Genomic DNA, 18,696 nt, shown 5'->3' with positions numbered 1-18,696 from the left:
TTGAAGCTGGAGGAAGCTTCTTCCCTACCAAGACTTGATGTGTGTTTGATGAAGAAAATGGCTTGAGTGCTTTGAAGATTGTAATAGGTTTTTAGATTCATTTGTAATTAGGCTTGTAAGTGTGTATGATTGCCTTTTGCTGTGTACCCTATCCTAGATGCCTAACCAAGTCTAGATCAAGCACATGATGTGGTTAAATGGTTTTTGAAAAGCCTTTTGAAATGTTTTTAACAGTTTTAAAACAGTACACAAATAAATCTGTTTTATGGAGAAAGAATTTGTTTATTTCTTCTCTGTTAAAAAGGCTTTCGTTAAATAGTTTTTGAAAAGCTTTTTAAAATGTTTTTAACAGTTTTAAAACAGTACACAAATAAATCTGTTTTATGGAGAAAGAATCTGTTTATTTCTTCTCTGTTAAAAGGCTTTTCTAAATTTCTGTTAAGGCACCAAGGGAAAGCTCAGTTCGTTATTTCAGTTAAGCTGAGCTGGCCTGTGTGTTATACTTTAATCTGTTTTACTGTGAAAGAACAGGTTTATTCTTTGGTGTGCTGAAAGGTTTTTCACAAGTTAGTTAGGGCACCAAAGGTACCACTCAGACAGTTATTTCTGTTAAGCTGAGTTGGCAGTTTTTAAAAAATAAATCTGTTAAGTTCAAAACTGAATCTGTTGTTTTCTTAACTGCTTTTCAACTGTTTTTTGAAAAGAAGTTAGAAACTGTTTTCTATATAAACAATGTCTCTCTCACATGAAAGAATGCTGAGAAATTACGCTTTTGACAGAGATCAAACAATTTCCATGTGAGAAGAAGGATTGAAAGAGTTTTTGAAAGGTTTTCCAAAGAGATTTTCAAGTGTGCTTGTTCTAGGAAACCTTTGAGCTTGGTGAAGGTGCTGGTGCAGTTCTGCAGCAAATTGAACTACTGGTTTTGAGTTCTTGCATCTTCTTTTCAGGTGTAATCTTTCCTTTATTCTGTTTTGTAAAGGTGTAAGTGTTAGTCACTCCTTGATAGGGTTTCTTGGAGTGCAAGGTGTGCTGAAATAGGGTTTTTCAGCATTGTGTGTGTTGTTCTTGTAGTGTTCAAGAACTGCTGTGTTTGTAAGTGATTGGTACTGTTTTTTAGTGAATTCCACCTTGGGGTAAGGTGAGACTGGATGTAGCTCTGTATGAGTGAACCAGTATAAAAACGTGTGTATCTTGTATTCTCATCCCTGCACTCTTTTCTGGTTTTTGCTTAATTCTGTCAAGAACTAAATCTGTTCTTTTTAAATTGAATCTGTTAATTATGGGTTAAGTGAAAACTGTTCTTCCTGATTTGTTGAAGATTTCTGATCATAAACAAGGTTGCTGCATATAATGGTTTAAGTGAATTGTGAACAAACTGATCATTCATTAAAACCTGAGAAAGGATCATACTTCTTGAAATCTTGTGTTGTGTAACTTTTGATTGATTTCTAAGCATAGTTGTATCCTTCATCCTCACAATATTAAGCTGATCTGGTTCTGTTATAATTCTCTGTTGAACACAATTTTACATTGAACAAAATTCAAATTGTGCCAAGACTGCTCTGAAGAATCAATCTGTTTCATGTAAAAACAATCTGTTCTTTTTGCCTCTGGAATACTGAAAAATTGTGTGTTCTTGCGAAAATTTTATAAGCTCAATTCACCCCTCCCCTCTTGAACTTAGACACTAATAGACCCAACAATTGGTATCAAGAGCTAGGGCTTGTATTTTGCTCAAGTGTGTGTATGATGTCTGAGTTTAAAATGCCTTTTGCTGAAGGTGCATCTATTAATAGACCTCCTATGTTTGGTGGTGTTAACTATGCTTTCTGGAAAATCAGGATGAAGATCTTTATGGAATCTATTGACATGGGAATCTGGGATGCAGTGGTCAGTGGACCTTTTATACCTATGCAGGTTGTCAAAGATGAAGCAATAAAGAAGCCTTGGTCTGAATGGAGTGAAACTGAGAAGAAGAAGGCCCAATATGATTCTTTAGCCAAGAATATCATCACCTCTGCACTGAATATGGATGAGTTCTTTAGAGTCTCTCAATGTAACTCAGCAAAGGAGATGTGGGATGTACTAGAGGTGACTCATGAAGGAACTGATGATGTGAAACGGGCAAGGAAGCACTCACTAATTCAGGAGTATGAGCTGTTCAGAATGCAATCTGAAGAAAGTATTGCAGATGTGCAGAAACGATTTACACACATTGTAAATCACCTCACTGGCCTTGGTAAAGTCTTTGACAAGGAAGAGCTTAACATTAAGGTATTAAAATGTCTTGATAGGAGCTGACAGCCAAAGGTAACAGCAATCTCAGAATCCAGAGATTTATCCAAGATGTCCACTGCTGCACTTTTTGGAAAGCTGATAGAACATGAAATTGAGCTGAAAAGATTGAAAGAACAAGAAACAGTGGAAAAGAAGGCCAAAGGAATTGCTCTGAAAACTACCATGGAACATGATACAAGTGAGGAAGAAGGTGATCCAGAACATGATGAGACTGTGAATCTGCTCACCAGAAAATTCAGCAGATTTCTTAGAAAGAAAAACCGTGACAGAACTCAGCAGAGAAAGAGGTATTCCAAACAACCTATTGATTCAAATTCTTCCAATTACACGTGCTTTGGATGTGGTAAACCAGGTCATATAAAAGCTGACTGTCCAAACAATCAAAGTAATGAAAAATCAGCAAGCAAGAGGAGTGACAAATGGAAAGGTAGAAGAGCATATATTTCATGGGAAGAAAATGATGTATCCTCATCTAGTAATTCTTCAACTGAAAGTGAAGAAGCAAATCTTTGCTTCATGGTGAATGATGAGGGATCCAACTCTGACTCAGTAAGTAATTTCTCCACTGATTCTGAAAATTATGATCAACTGCTATTAGCCTTTAAGGAAACACATGATGAAGCAAACAGGTTGGCTATAATGTGCAACAGATTGAATAGAGTAAATAGGGTACTTGAACCAAAGGTTAAAGCTCTTGAAGAAGAACTGCACAAAGCTAAAACTGAATTAATTAGTCTTGAATTGACATGTTTACATGCATCAATTAAAACCTGTGATAATTGCAAAAAGCTGGAAAAACAGGTTGAGTATTTGTTGAAAACGCTTTCAAATTTCACTAAGGGAAGAGAAAATCTTGAAACCTTATTAGGTTCACAGAATGCTGTTTTCAATAAAAATGGTTTAGGATATAATCCTGAAATGAAAGGTAATGTGAAAATGCTGTCCAGTTTCTTTGTTCCTTCCAAAACAGGTTTTTCCTCTTTTAGTAATTCAAAAACAATGAATACTGCAACATGTTTTTATTGTATGAAATCTGGTCATGTATCTAGAACATGTAAGGCTAGGAGATATCTTGTTCCTAAAGGATTAGCCAAATGGCTTCCTAAGGAAAGGTGTTAATCATGCTGGACCCTAGACTAAAGGGGTACCATATGTGCTAAATCTGTTTTGTTGCAGAAAAACAGCAGGAGAAACCAGTGGTATCTAGACAGTGGCTGTTCAAAGCACATGACTGGTGATGTGACTCAGTTCATAAATCTGAAACTCAAAGCTGAAGGGCATGTCACATATGGAGATAACAATAGAGGAAAAATTCTTGGAAGAGGAGATGTTGGTACTAAAGACTCAACTACTATTGAGAATGTCCTATATGTTGAAGGGCTAAAACATAGTCTTCTAAGCATTAGCCAGTTGTGTGACAAGGGATACAAGGTCAATTTCGAAGCCAATACTTGTACAATTTCAAATGAAAATTCTGGTAAGGTGCTGTTCACTGGAAAAAGGGTAAACAACATTTATCTCCTAGACATTATAAAGAGTTGTTCTGAAAATGAGTGTTTGCTATCTAAAAATGATGAGTCATGGCTGTGGCATAGGAGACTAGCTCACATTCACACAAATCACTTGAACAAGCTAAAATCTAAGGAACTTGTTTCTGGCTTACCAAACATAAAGTTTCAAAATAACAGATTGTGTGATGCTTGTGTAAAGGGAAAACAGATTAGAACTTCCTTTAAATCAAAAGATATGGTTTCTTCAAATAAAGCTTTGGATGTTTTGCATATGGATTTGTTTGGACCATCTAGGACTGCTAGCTTAGCTGGAAATTACTATGCTTTGGTGATTATTGATGACTTTTCAAGATATACATGGACTTTGTTTCTTGCTTCTAAAAATGATGCATATAAAGCCTTTAAGAAACTTGCTAAAGTTCTGCATAATGAAAATGAAAATAGGATAAAACAGATTCGTAGTGATCATGGGGGAGAATTTCAAAATGCAAAGTTTGATAAATATTGTGAAAAACATGGGATCATACATAGTTATTCTGCTCCTAGGACACCCCAACAAAATGGTGTTGTTGAAAGAAAGAATAGATCATTAGAAGAGTTAGCTAGGACTATGCTAAATGAATCTGGTTTACCTAAATATTTTTGGGCTGATGCTGTATATACTGCTTCTTATGTGCTTAACAGAACATTGATTAGACCAATTCTTAAGAAAACTCCCTATGAATTGTATAAAGGTAGGAAGCCTAGCATTAGTCATCTTAGAGTGTTTGGCTGCAAATGCTTTGTTTTAAATAATGGTAAAGATAATCTGGGGAAGTTTGATCCTAAATCAGATGAAGGAATACATATTGGTTATGCTATAAATGGTCATGCTTATAGAGTATATAACAAAAGATTGCTTGCTGTTGAAGAATCTATACATGTTGTGTTTGATGAAACAGATTTTTCTGTGCCCAAATCTGTTATGGATGAACCTGGTATGGATGATTTAAGAACAATTATGCAACAAAATCAATCTAGTGAGCTTGATGCTACTAATCCAAATTCTGTCAAAGAATCTACTACGAATGCAGGACTGCCTAAAGAATGGAAGACTCCAAGGGATCTCACTCTTGACAATGTAATTGGTAAAATTGAGAAAGGAGTCTCAACAAGGAATTCACTCAACAACTTCTGCAGAACAGTAGCTTTTGTGTCACAGATTGAGCCTAAAAGCCTGGAAGAAGCACTGCAAGACAGCAATTGGATAACAACAATGCAGGAAGAGCTGAACCAGTTTGAATACAATGAAGTGTGGACTTTGGTTTCAAGGAAGCATGAGATGAACATCATAGGAACCAAGTGGGTGTACAGGAACAAGATGGATGAACATGGAGCTATCACTAGAAATAAAGCAAGACTGGTTGCTAAAGGGTATAACCAAGAAGAAGGTATTGATTTTGGTGAAACCTATGCACCAGTAGCACGTCTTGAAGCTGTCAGACTTCTTCTAGCATTTTCCAGCATACAAGGTTTCAAGCTGTTTCAAATGGATGTCAAGAGTGCATTTCTAAATGGCTACATCAATGAAGAGGTGTTTGTATCTCAGCCTCCAGGGTTTGAAGATTACAAGAATCCAGAACATGTGTTCATGCTTAAGAAAGCCTTATATGGATTAAAGCAAGCACCTAGGCAATGGTATGAAAGGCTAAGTGAATTTCTGCTGTCTCAAGGTTATAGCCGTGGCAATTCAGATAAAACTCTCTTTCTAAAGAAGAAAAGTGAAGATATCATACTTGTGCAAGTCTATGTAGATGATATTATCTTTGGATCCACAAATGAAGAGATGTGTGAAGACTTTGTGAAAACCATGAAAAGTGAGTTTGAGATGTCAATGTTAGGAGAAATGAATTTCTTCCTTGGTCTACAAGTTAAGCAACTCAAGGATGGGATTTTCATAAGTCAAGAAAAATACTGCAAGGAACTGCTCAAGAAGTTTGATATGAATCAATGCAAAGCAATCATCACTCCTATTTCAACAAGTTGTCAGCTGGATCAAGATTCTGCAGGAAAATCAGTGGATCAAACGAAATATAGGGGTTTAATTGGTTCCTTATTATATCTAACTGCCAGCAGGCCTGACATTATGTTTGTTGTATGTCTATGTGCTAGATATCAATCTGATCCAAGGGAATCACACTACAATGCAGCAAAGAGAATTCTGAAATATTTGCAAGGATCTAAGGATGTTGGACTGTGGTATCCTAACAAGGTATCTTTGAATTTGATTGGTTTTTCAGATTCTGATTTTGCAGGCTGCAAAGTTGATAGGAAGAGCACAAGTGGGACTTGTCACATGCTTGGATCAAGTCTAATCTCTTGGCATTGCAAGAAGCAAGCTTGTGTTACTCTCTCCACAGCAGAAGCAGAATACATAGCTGCTGGAAGTTGTTGTGCTCAAACCTTATGGCTAAGGCAGCAGCTAAGTGATTTTGGTATTCTGTTGAATAACATACCTATAAATTGTGATAATACAAGTGCCATAAATCTGTCTAAGAATCCTGTCATGCACTCAAGGACTAAGCACATTGAAATTAGACATCACTTTCTAAGGGAACATATAGCTAATGGAACATGTGATATACAATTCATTGGTACTGAATTTCAATTAGCTGATCTATTCACTAAACCACTTGCTAAAGACAGGTTTCACTTTCTTTTAAATGAATTGGGTATTATTAGCTTGAATTGTCCTCTACAGTGAAAATTTCAATCTGTTGTTTTATGTTTTAACATGTTTCGTTCCCTGTTTCAGAAATCACAGCTGTGACTAGGAAAGAGAAAGATTTATTTTTCTCTCTCTCACTTTATTATTGACTGCTTTTACGGTTATTGACCAGCAGATCCATGCAAATTAGTGTGTGGGTATCCTAACTAATTGGATTTTGTGTAGATGCAACAGATTTGATGTACCAAAATCAGGTTCCAAGATATTCTTACGTGAATCCACACCTGAACCTGCTGCACAATTGGAATAAAATCTGTAGCATATCTGTGGGATTTGCTTTTTCTTCAAAATTCATTATTTCCAAAATCTGATTACATTGCCCTGAATTAAAATTTATGCTTTTCAATTTTGGTTTAATAAGTCTATATAAACCAAGCACAATTTAGCTCGTCCCTCACACCATCTCACTTGCACTATAAGCTGTCCAGGTGCACATTGCTTCACCACAGGTTTTGTTTCTGCTTTTCAATAATAATCTGTAATGTCTTTCTTCTAGAATTGTATGGTAATATGTTGATGCAGGGAAGAACAGATTAAGCATGGCATCCTCCTCACATAGAAAGAAGAAATCCAAGGAGCAATCTCAAAGCAGCCAAGGTATCCTGGAAAACTGGTTTGCTGGAGATTCAGAGGCAATGACAAGGTTCATACATGAGACTGGCAGGAAGCAAATCAATGTACCCAAGCTGCTTGAATTCTCATGGCTGAGAGAGGAAAATTTGATAGAAGCCAAAGACTTGCTCAAACATCAAAAGCTGAAAGGATTTCTGGAGATGAATGGAAATGTCTATCCAGACCTTGTGAAGGTGTTTTACTGCAACCTTGAACAGGATGGTAAAAATCTGGTTTCCCATGTAAAAGGAGTGAAGCTGAAGATCACTAGGGAAATCTGGAGCAGTGTGGGTGGAATCAAATATTCAGGACTGAAAGTGAGCAAAGGAAACACTGCTGGAATTCAAGGATTCAACAAATTGCAATTTTATAGAAGTTGTGTGAGGAATCCCACTGAACCAGTAGCTAGGTATCATGCAGGTAGCCTAACTCTAATTCCTAGACTCTTAGCTCATATAATTGCTTGGCAGCTTACCCCTAGAGGAAGTAATCATGCTGTACTTCATGAGGAAGACTTGATACTGCTGTATTGCATCATGAACCAGCTTAAGGTAAATTGGGTAAGTACTATGGTTGAACATATGCTGAAATCTGCAAGACTACCTGATTATCGTCTTCCCTATGCAATATTTGTGTCAAAACTGATTGATCACTTTAAAGTGGACACTACCAATGAGAGGAATGACTCTATTAAGGCTGCAAGTGAAATAGATAACTCCACACTCATGAAAATGGGATTCTATAAGGATGAAGATGGCTGGGTTTTTAGAAGGAATGCTGGACAAAGGGCTGAGCAAGAAGCTGCTCCTCAAGGAAATGAAGAAGAAGAAAATGCTGATGGTGTGCAACACATGGACGAATCACCAGTACATTCTGCTGAACATGAAGATGTTGCTGCCACTAGTCAGAATGCAATAGTTGCATATGAGGCACCTGAGTACAGAGGTGAACCTCTGTCTATGTTTGAAAGACAAGTGCTAAGCAGGCTGGACACACTCACAGATGAGCAGAAGGCACATTATGAGATGACTTATGCCAGGTTTCAACACTTGGATGATCAACTTGAAGGAATTCAAGTGCAGCTAGCTGAGCTCTATTACAACAACAAGTGATCCTATCTCTAAGTCTTTATCTTTTATATGTTGTTGACCAATTTGGGATTAATCTGTATTGTTTTTTTTTCCTGCACTGGTTTTTAGTTGTTTTGTGATTTGTAATGAACCTCTATGGTTTATTGGTTTTATTTGAACTGTTATGTATGGCTATTATTGTTTCTGTGGTATTTTGTGCTCCCATTCTGTTTGATGAATCCAAAGGGGGAGAAGAATAGCCTAGAGAACAACCTAAGAATAGCCTGGTAGAGGTTTTGCAGATGATATTCACAGTGGCTGCTGATATGATTCAGATGTTAAATCTGCAGGTATATCATTTCTAAATCTGTTGTTCTGCTTTAACACCTGTTTTCTTTGTATATAGTTCTGTACAGATTTGGTCATGATCTTTCTTCAAAGTTGTGCAAAGCAAAGGGAATTTGTCTCCATCAAACAGGGGGAGATTGTTGAAGTTGGAGGAAGCTTCTTCCCTACCAAGACTTGATGTGTGTTTGATGAAGAAAATGACTTGAGTGCTTTGAAGATTGTAATAGGTTTTTAGATTCATTTGTAATTAGGCTTGTAAGTGTGTATGATTGCCTTTTGCTGTTTAACCTATCCTAGATGCCTAACCAAGTCTAGATCAAGCACATGATGTGGTTAAATGGTTTTTGAAAAGCCTTTTGAAATGTTTTTAACAGTTTTAAAACAGTACACAAATAAATCTGTTTTATGGAGAAAGAATTTGTTTATTTCTTCTCTGTTAAAAAGGCTTTCGTTAAATAGTTTTTGAAAAGCTTTTTAAAATGTTTTTAACAGTTTTAAAACAGTACACAAATAAATCTGTTTTATGGAGAAAGAATCTGTTTATTTCTTCTCTGTTAAAAGGCTTTTCTAAATTTCTGTTAAGGCACCAAGGGAAAGCTCAGTTCGTTATTTCAGTTAAGCTGAGCTGGCCTGTGTGTTATATTTTAATCTGTTTTACTGTGAAAGAACAGGTTTATTCTTTGGTGTGCTGAAAGGTTTTTCACAAGTTAGTTAGGGCACCAAAGGTACCACTCAGATAGTTATTTCTGTTAAGCTGAGTTGGCAGTTTTTAAAAAATAAATCTGTTAAGTTCAAAACTGAATCTGTTGTTTTCTTAACTGCTTTTCAACTGTTTTTTGAAAAGAAGTTAGAAACTGTTTTCTATATAAATAATGTCTCTCTCACATGAAAGAGTGCTGAGGAATTACGCTTTTGACAGAGATCAAACAATTTCCATGTGAGAAGAAGGATTGAAAGAGTTTTTGAAAGGTTTTCCAAAGAGATTTTCAAGTGTGCTTGTTCTAGGAAACCTTTGAGCTTGGTGAAGGTGCTGGTGCAGTTCTGCAGCAAATTGAACTACTGGTTTTGAGTTCTTGCATCTTCTTTTCAGGTGTAATCTTTCCTTTATTCTGTTTTGTAAAGGTGTAAGTGTTAGTCACTCCTTGATAGGGTTTCTTGGAGTGCAAGGTGTGCTGAAATAGGGTTTTTCAGCATTGTGTGTGTTGTTCTTGTAGTGTTCAAGAACTGCTGTGTTTGTAAGTGATTGGTACTGTTTTTTAGTGAATTCCACCTTGGGGTAAGGTGAGACTGGATGTAGCTCTGTATGAGTGAACCAGTATAAAAACGTGTGTATCTTGTATTCTCATCCCTACACTCTTTTCTGGTTTTTGCTTAATTCTGTCAAGAACTAAATCTGTTCTTTTTAAATTGAATCTGTTAATTATGGGTTAAGTGAAAACTGTTCTTCCTGATTTGTTGAAGATTTCTGATCATAAACAAGGTTGCTGCATATAATGGTTTAAGTGAATTGTGAACAAACTGATCATTCATTAAAACCTGAGAAAGGATCATACTTCTTGAAATCTTGTGTTGTGTAACTTTTGATTGATTTCTAAGCATAGTTGTATCCTTCATCCTCACAATATTAAGCTGATCTGGTTCTGTTATAATTCTCTGTTGAACACAATTTTACATTGAACAAAATTCAAATTGTGCCAAGACTGCTCTGAAGAATCAATCTGTTTCATGTAAAAACAATCTGTTCTTTTTGCCTCTGGAATACTGAAAAATTGTGTGTTCTTGCGAAAATTTTATAAGCTCAATTCACCCCTCCCCTCTTGAACTTAGACACTAATAGACCCAACAGACGGGAGCTTCATCTTCATGTGGGTTGTTGAGGCCACCGCACCTAGCCTATTCAAAGTAGGTCGGGCAAGGAGCAGGTTGTACGTCGAGGGTACATTGACGACAATGTACTTGATGGCGACTGTTCTGGTCGCACTTTCATTAGAAAAAAGTTGTTCTTAACTCAACATATCCACGCATCTCCACCTGGTCACCCGCGAAACCAACCAAACAGATTGTATGGTCTTAGATGATTTGGAGATAGCTGTAGATTGACAAAGGTTCTCCAGAACATCACATCCGCTGAGCTTCCTTGATCAATTAGGACTATGTGCACCTTTCGTCCTACAATGATAACTGATATCGCCACAGGATTGCCTTCATGGGGAAACATGTCCTCCAAGTCGGTCTTTGTGAAACAAAGGGAGAGTTCTGCGAGGTTGTCGAGTTCCTTTGTGTCTAAGGCCATTACGAATTGAGCATAACGCTTGCGCTTGGAGGATGAGCTTCTGCCTCCAACATCCTCCCACGATGGTGTTCAACTCTCTAAGGACTGGAGCTTCATACCTTTGATCTGAGGATGCAACTTCCACATGCAAACCCTCTTGATCGACCTCAAGATATTTTTTCAGGAGACCTTCTTTAACCAAGTCTACTAGTTGATAACTAAGTGTAATGCATCAGTCGATTCCGTGCACAAAAGCTTGGTGAAAATCACACATGTCCTTTCGCGATCCTAAAAACCGGTTTGTCTTTAATGGAAATTTCAATCTTTTCGACACTCCGGGCATTCCAATGAGTTCTTTACAGGATACCCAAAACCTAGGTCTGGTTGATGTTTCCTCTTTGCCCTTCTCCTTAGATTCATTCTTCTTGGCAACATAGGGAACGTATCTCAGGTCTGCCCTCTTGATTTGCTTCGAATGAGAGGTTCTGTTTTTCCTGAGCACGACTTCCTCGGCTTCGATGTGGCTGGTAGCCCACTCAAGTATTTTGGCCAACGTATTTGTTGGGCTTCTAATCAACGAATCACTAAACAGGCTTGTTGTCATCCCTTGCACAAAGGCGGCTGATAAGTGTATAATTTCAGTAATATTTCATATTAAAATATAGGCACTTATGAGGATTTATTGCTAATTTACATATAAAATAATCCCTAATTTATGAATTTATACCTTTTTACATATTTTATGATCTTTATTTGAATAAGAGTATTTTATTCCCAAATTTGGTGTTAATTGCAGATTTCTAAGGAAGATTGGAGATTTGGATTAAATATGAATGATTTGAGCTAAAAAGATAAAGATAGAAGGTCCCAAAATGGAAAAAGATGCAAAGAAAGATTGGGCCTTTTTTTATGTTTTATCATTTAGCCCATTAGCGCAACACAATAAACAACCTAACCCTAGAAATCTAGGATAAATAGAGGGCTAGAGGCTCAACCTTAGGGTGCCAGATTGAGAGGAAAACACCATAGAGTGAATTGTAACCCAATTGGGAGAATGGAAGGTGCTAGAAGTATGCGTGGCTAATTCTACCCTTTGGGATTGGGAGTAATCTGCTCAAACTCTTATGTATTGAGGTGATATCTTATATATTAATATTCAGTTCTTGGTTGATTATTGGTATTGTTTTTTTACTTTTAACTTTCCGTGACAAATTGAGAATCTTAAATCTGACCGGGAGGTATTTTTAGGGTTCGGACCTAAACAACAATACTTAGCATATTTGAGTGTTAGGAATAGACTTGAAATGTTTATTAACGTCTGAGCTTCGTTCTAAGTTGTTCTTATAATTATGCGAGGGATCGATAGTTAGGGAACATTCTTAAGGATTTTATATGCGAGGAATCGATATAAATGATTTTTATACGGGCATCAATTTCAATTAAAGAACTTAATATTGACATGCTAATCAAAATACATGAGAGTGAGAGAGATGAAACCTAATCCCTATTTTTCCAATTGAAGCAACTAATTCTTTGTTTGTTTTCTTATTAATCAGTGCCAACACAATTAATTCAAAACTCTTTTAATTGTTCTGTTTTTATATTTAGCGATTATTGTACTCGATAATTCACTGTTCCTTGTGGGATCGATATTCGTCCTTAGGGACAATTATTACTTCTGACAAACGCGGTGCACTTGCCGTAAAAGTCATCAGCGGCTACTTCCATCTTTTCATCCTGAGTTTGGAGTCTTATTGATATTGCACATAGCTTGTTTAAATATTCCTTAAGCAACTCACCTTCCCTCTGCTTGAGACTGAAAAGATCATAGGGTCGTGGGGGTTGACCCTGTTGGTCGAGAACTGGTCTTTGAACATTCTACAAAATTGAGGGAAAGGGGTGATTTGACCATCCGGTATTCCACTAAACCACTACAGAGTTGTTCCTGTAAATGTACCCATTAACAATTTACACCGGATAGCATCTGACCCTCCGAGATAATCATCTGAGCCCTGAACGCTTTTAAATGATTCTTAGGGTCCTCTATGCCAAAGAGAGAGGTGTGACCTTGGGCATGATGTAATACGGTGGCACAGGCTCGTCCATGATTTGTCGGGAGACGGCTTGGGTCATCTCTTGACGACAAGTCCGGGGGTCGTTCCCAAGTGGTACGTCGGCCTTGTCGGTGTAAATTCCTATGCAAATCCTCATTGGTTTTGCGCAACTCTTCATTGGTATGTGTGTCTCCCTCCATGGCTATCTGGGAGGCTTCAATCTCTGCCATAAGCTGGGCCCAACTTATCTACTCTTCTTCTCGAAGATGCTCTTGGTCAGCGTGGGCTTTCGCGTGTCATCGTTTTTGCTCAGTTCTGGCTTCTTCTCGAATTCGTTCTTGTTCATGTCGGTATTCCTCGTTGGACTCCTGAAGGGCACACACGACCTCCATAAGTTGTTGCAGAGCAGGGGCCTCACCTTTTTCAGACCCTACAGGTCCTTGCCTCGTGCTTCTTATTATGTTAGAAGGAAGTTAGAATGCCTAGTTGCGGCTGTGGGTGGGATTGAGTTTTACCGGGTGCCACAGTGGTCGCCACCAAATGTTCTTGCCGCTTGACCTCAGTTGGATTGAATGGGTGAGCTCCGCTTCTGATCTGTCTCCAATTGGCACTTTGAGATGCTACTCCACTTGGAGAAAAGAGGCTCTACCTGTTGATCACACTTTGACGATCAAGTCAGAGAGAGCATTCAAACTATAAGTATATCAGTGTAGAGCTTAGGAAAAAACATACCTTTACCCGGGGTCTTAAACCCCTTTTATAGACATTCCTTCAACAACTTTCATCAGTGAGAATATAATCTCAACATTCAGAATATAATCTTCAACACAATATAATTCAATAGTAACAATATTTGGTTAACGCATACCTATTATTTTTCGGGTACCAACATTCCTAACCACTTTGACCTGTATTTATTAATATGCTTCAACTAATTCAGTTATTCCTCTTGTTGTTTTAAATTATCTTTTCCACGTATACCGAACAAAATATCTGGGCTACCCCTCCAACGAGTTATTGCGCCCATACCTAACTCAGACCGAGCTAAGCGTGATTTATATTACCGATCTAACCATACCTAAGTGCGTGGGTCGAGATGTTTCGACCAGTACAATATTTAACATCACACTCTTTTAAAATATTTTTCAATAATTGGGTTACTTTTATATATTGTATATAAATGAGATTTGAACTTTTTCTGGTCAATACTTATATTTTAATTTTAATTTTATTGGATGCAATCGAATTGAATATGTTTTAATTCTATTTAATAAAAAATAAACTATTGACAATAATTTTTATTTTTATTTTATTTTAATATTTAAATAATAATTTAATATTAAGTACTGACATTCTATTTATGATAAAATTTATTTTATAAATGTCTATAAATACTACATTTTATATTAATCCTGTTCAAGCCATCTATTCATTGTACTTTAAGTTCATGGCATCAAATAGATCAACACTAGTCCAAATACTATGCAGCATATGTACTGTGTTGGACCTTTTTCCACCCTTCATCTAGCACTTCACGCTGGATTCTAAGAAGATGAATACTCATGTCAAGAAGGTTTTGAAGTCATGACATTGTAAAAACTCAGTCAATAATACCACAAATTGTGTCAACTAGTTAATCATCCATATAATCTAAACCTTTAAACTGAATATGTACTGAATGGGGAGAGGAGACAGAAAAATGAGAAGATTCGAACATATGTAACTAACAAAAATAAATATTGCATATTTGCGTATATATAATATGAACATTATACAACCTTAACTACTCTTCCATTGTTTTATTCAACAAACCATATTTACATACGTGGAAGGTCATTCTACAAAGAAGGCTACTACAGAGGATAAGGGGCAAACTACCCTAAGGAGTTTGAGGTCTCTGCCTCATTTATTCATTCATTCAACAAAACTTGTTTGTTCAAGCTATAGAACTCCACCAAGTTTATAGTTTTCATGCGGATAGCCCTTCCAAACATCTTGATCAGATACAATACAACACTTGATTCCTGCTTTCTTCCAATTCCAACTGAGTCAGTTAGCATTCATTACCTCTTGAAATCTAACTCTTCTGTCTTTGCAAATCTTCCACGGATTCTTGGTTGACTGTCAGCAAGTGCTTTCCGGCAAGCATACTAAAAACCAAAACACATTATTAGTTGAGTTTAGGATCAGGTGAAAGACCGAAAATATCATAATTGAAATTATGTAACATAAGAAAACCAAGTTAGATGCATTAACCAAGAAGTGAACATAGTAAATTCCAGCAGATATATGTATTCCATAGAACTTTTAAAGAGTATTCTGTTGCGAAAATCTATAGTTACCTTAATTTTCCTCCCAAAATTTCTCTTTGTCTTCTTATTTCTATACCTGGAGAGCTTTTCTTGACGTTCCTCACTAGTGCAGTTGCCGAGAAGAAAAGGCTTCTCCTGGGGAGATTGGCCAAAGCTCGTGTTCCCAGTACTAAGAGTCTGTCATAAAAGCAGACACAATCATTAGCCTATTTTGCGTAAATAAAAGAAAGCTATTAGAGTTTTCAGTTAATAGAGAAAAGAAAACAATCACATTAAGTCGTGTCTTTGCCAATATTCCTTATCTGTATCATTACTGCTTGAATCACGAGTAAAGAGCAGATCAATTGATACAGGTGAAGTTTTCTTCTTTGACAGTGTTAAAAACATCACAAGATACAGGCTTAAACTTATAAGCAAACACATAATATACGAATGAGTTTGAGTTTGACCTTTATATCTCCTTCGCTAAATGCTCTCCGCATGCCATAAACTGCATTGAAATCTAATCCCGGGAAATCCAGAAAACTGGGCTTCAATGCAGCTCCATGCATCCAGTCCATTGAACTCAGACTTTCTGAACTGATACTCTTTGGTAGAGTCATGTGAGGAAGTGGTTCGTTTACTTGAATTGAATTATCCTCAATGTTCAGTGGTGAAACCTTGATTTCCATAATATCCGCCAGTGGTGACTCTATCACTGTCTTTTCTAAGAGATCTTTTTTGCACTCGTAAAATACCTCACTCAGAAGCTGTTCATTTTGAAGTAAATTAATATCTGATGATTTTAGACCCTGTGAGGGGACATCCTCCCCGCAAGATATCATTGAGATGGCTGCTTGCACAGGATCGAGGTCTATTTCTGGTTCTTCAATAATAGGTTCAGGTGCTTTGAACAGATCTCCCTCAATTAACAAATCATATTCTGAGATTGCAGAAGAAGATTGTATGAGGTCATTCTGCAAGACATGAAAAGAAAAACAAATTAATCAGTAAAAGCAGCATTTTAGATTTATAACAACAAACACACATTAGATGTTGAATAGTTAATCATCTATCATCTACCAGGTGTTCATACGAGTACTGTGTACCCACAACAATAATGCTAATAACAGCCATGGTTACTTCCAGATGCAGTGTGGCTTAACATGACTTAGTCTTGCAAAATAAGGATTCAACACCTTTTTATTTACTAATGTTAAGAAGTTTCTCTAGCACAAGATACTTGAGACAAAAGATGCAAAAAATTTCAAGATAAAATTTGCACGATTCCTTAACGCCTCTAATTTCTTAGAATGAGTCAATAGTTATCACAAGTCATCATCATCCTACCAAGTGATGATTTAAAGAATAGATTTAGACCACTAGAGATTTTTCTCAACCGCTATAGAATGAAGATACAGAAAATGAACCGAGAGAGTACTGTGGTGATACAAAAGCTATTCGTGAGCAAAGACTTTAGGCCTCGAAGTTTCAAGTACAATTAATGAATAACACAACATTCTCCAGTTTGGTAGATGGAATCAGTTGTTATTATCATGATAAATTGTTTGTTAAATGACAAGCTAGACAAGGATTGTCAAGCTTTTTATTTAACAAGAAAGCAAATACTATATACCATAGCACAACATCATTTTGGTACAACAGAGCAGAAGCTTTGCATAAATGAAAGGTGGCAATACATATTCAGCTGCACTACACATTGAAATGAAGAACTGGCAAGTGTCAATTTATTTGACATTGCATTAGGTTCATGGTAGCAAATTCATAGCCCATGCTTCATCCAAAAGCTGACTTTGAAAGAGTCCAGGAGTAGATGGCTGAAACATCGAAACTGGCATCATTTAGTCCATAATGAATTCCATCACCCAGCTGGAGAACGTGGATCACAATTTTCTTTTATGAATAAAACCAAAATATTTAAACTTTTGTACAACATCATGGAACCCCAGTTAAAACAATTCTCAATGATAAAAGTGAGCAAGTCTCAAAATCTCAGGCTCAAACCCCAGAATTGTGTAAACTTCCAATGAACATAAGACCAGCAAAACCATAAGAAAATAACTCATCAATACATCATTTTCTTTTGTTAGGGAACAGAAATAGAGGCAAAAGCCACGATCTTCCCAACTATATTTTTAGTGCCACACAAAACCTTGAAGAAAGTATTAAATTGAGCATCAACCAGTCCTTTTCCTCTAACCTTTTCCTTACTACAAAGAAAAAGAGAATAAAAGGACTTTTTCCTCTCCAATCAACCTCCCTCAGTGCGGCACAAAAAGACAAACCCCACTGAGAGTTCACACTTCACGCCAGAAATTAATAAAGAAAGGGAAGAAATATTACAGAACACGGAAGTATCACAACAAAAAGACTTTCCATCTATACAACTTTTATTTCCTTTTGTATCACTTTTCCAGATCCAGCACACAAAGTCATGTCGAGCTGTTTCCACTTGTGCTATGAGTATGACTATGGGAAAACATTCTGAATGGAAGGTAGCAAAAATGAAATAAAAATGAATAGATAAACACGTATTAAATGATAAAACATAATCTGGTTATTAGTTTTCCTTTTCGACTTTGATATTATTTATCATGCGATTAATCAAACACATACGCACATACTAAAATAACATTCTTTCCAAATAAATGGAAATATGGACATGATTCAAGGAAGAAAAACTTTCAATTTTATTTAGCCTCATTTGCTCCAAAGTATTAATCATTCTGGATGCAGAAGAAGGAGAACAACACAGGAAAGAAAAGAAAACTTCAAATTTACTCAGCATAAGGAAAAACCCATCAAGAAAATGCAGATAAACTAAGCATAGAGGGGAATAAGGTGAACACACATAAGAAAAACTTAAAGAGAAGGTGGAAACAGTAAAAGGGGAAAAATAGTACCATTGAAGAAGTGGACTTTAGGGTCATGCAGTATTCCTCAAGTTGTTGAAACTCTTGAGAGAAATTTCGAAAATATGGGAACAGAAGTTCTGTCTCTGCGAACATTTTTCCAAGCCCAGAAGAAACACAGTTTGTTGAAAAATAAAAGTTGAATGAGAAACAGAAAACACTTCAGCGAAGGAAACAAAGTTAAAGCAGAAGAAGACAAGGAAAAAATGCAGTGGAACAAAGAGAAGCTGAAGGGTAGAGAGAAAGATTTGTCGAGGTGGGACTTGTGCTTAAATGATTATAAGAGCAGGAAGAAGGAGAATTTATATTATATAAAATTTGGGAAAGGTGACGTAAGAAAATACTAAAATAAAGACAAAAGTGGGAAAAGGACACCATCATTTTTATAATGAAGTGACCCCATATCCCTTGTCATGCTCATTAAAGTAAAAAATATATAGTATTTTAAAAGAAGATAAAATATTTTGTAATATTATATTTGCAAATTGTAGCACAGGATACAGGTGAATTGCACCAAGCCAATAGGAACAGGCGTGG

General features: G+C 36.5%; 1 protein-coding gene across 2 annotated transcripts; it reads right to left on the bottom strand.

The window, feature by feature from the left end:
- Positions 1-14,655: 14,655 nt before the first annotated feature.
- LOC137813549 (zinc finger protein CO3-like) lies at positions 14,656-18,440 on the bottom strand. 2 transcript variants are annotated; one of them, XM_068615878.1, is made up of 4 exons: positions 18,151-18,440; positions 15,697-17,064; positions 15,278-15,424; positions 14,656-15,085 (listed from the first exon to the last, which is right to left on the bottom strand). In XM_068615878.1, the coding sequence occupies exons 2-4, from the start codon at positions 16,069-16,071 to the stop codon at positions 14,999-15,001; spliced, it is 609 nt and encodes a 202-aa protein (XP_068471979.1). In that variant the 5' UTR covers positions 16,072-17,064; positions 18,151-18,440; the 3' UTR covers positions 14,656-14,998. The 2 variants fall into 2 exon arrangements, with proteins under 2 accessions (XP_068471979.1, XP_068471978.1); XM_068615877.1 differs by having other exon boundaries at positions 15,697-16,203.
- Between the last annotated feature and the right edge of the window lie 256 nt (positions 18,441-18,696).

The sequence above is a fragment of the Phaseolus vulgaris genome, chromosome 1 (assembly GCF_000499845.2).
Source record: "Phaseolus vulgaris cultivar G19833 chromosome 1, P. vulgaris v2.0, whole genome shotgun sequence".
NCBI lineage: Eukaryota > Viridiplantae > Streptophyta > Magnoliopsida > Fabales > Fabaceae > Phaseolus > Phaseolus vulgaris.
This window is presented reverse-complemented; position numbering and strand designations above follow the sequence as displayed.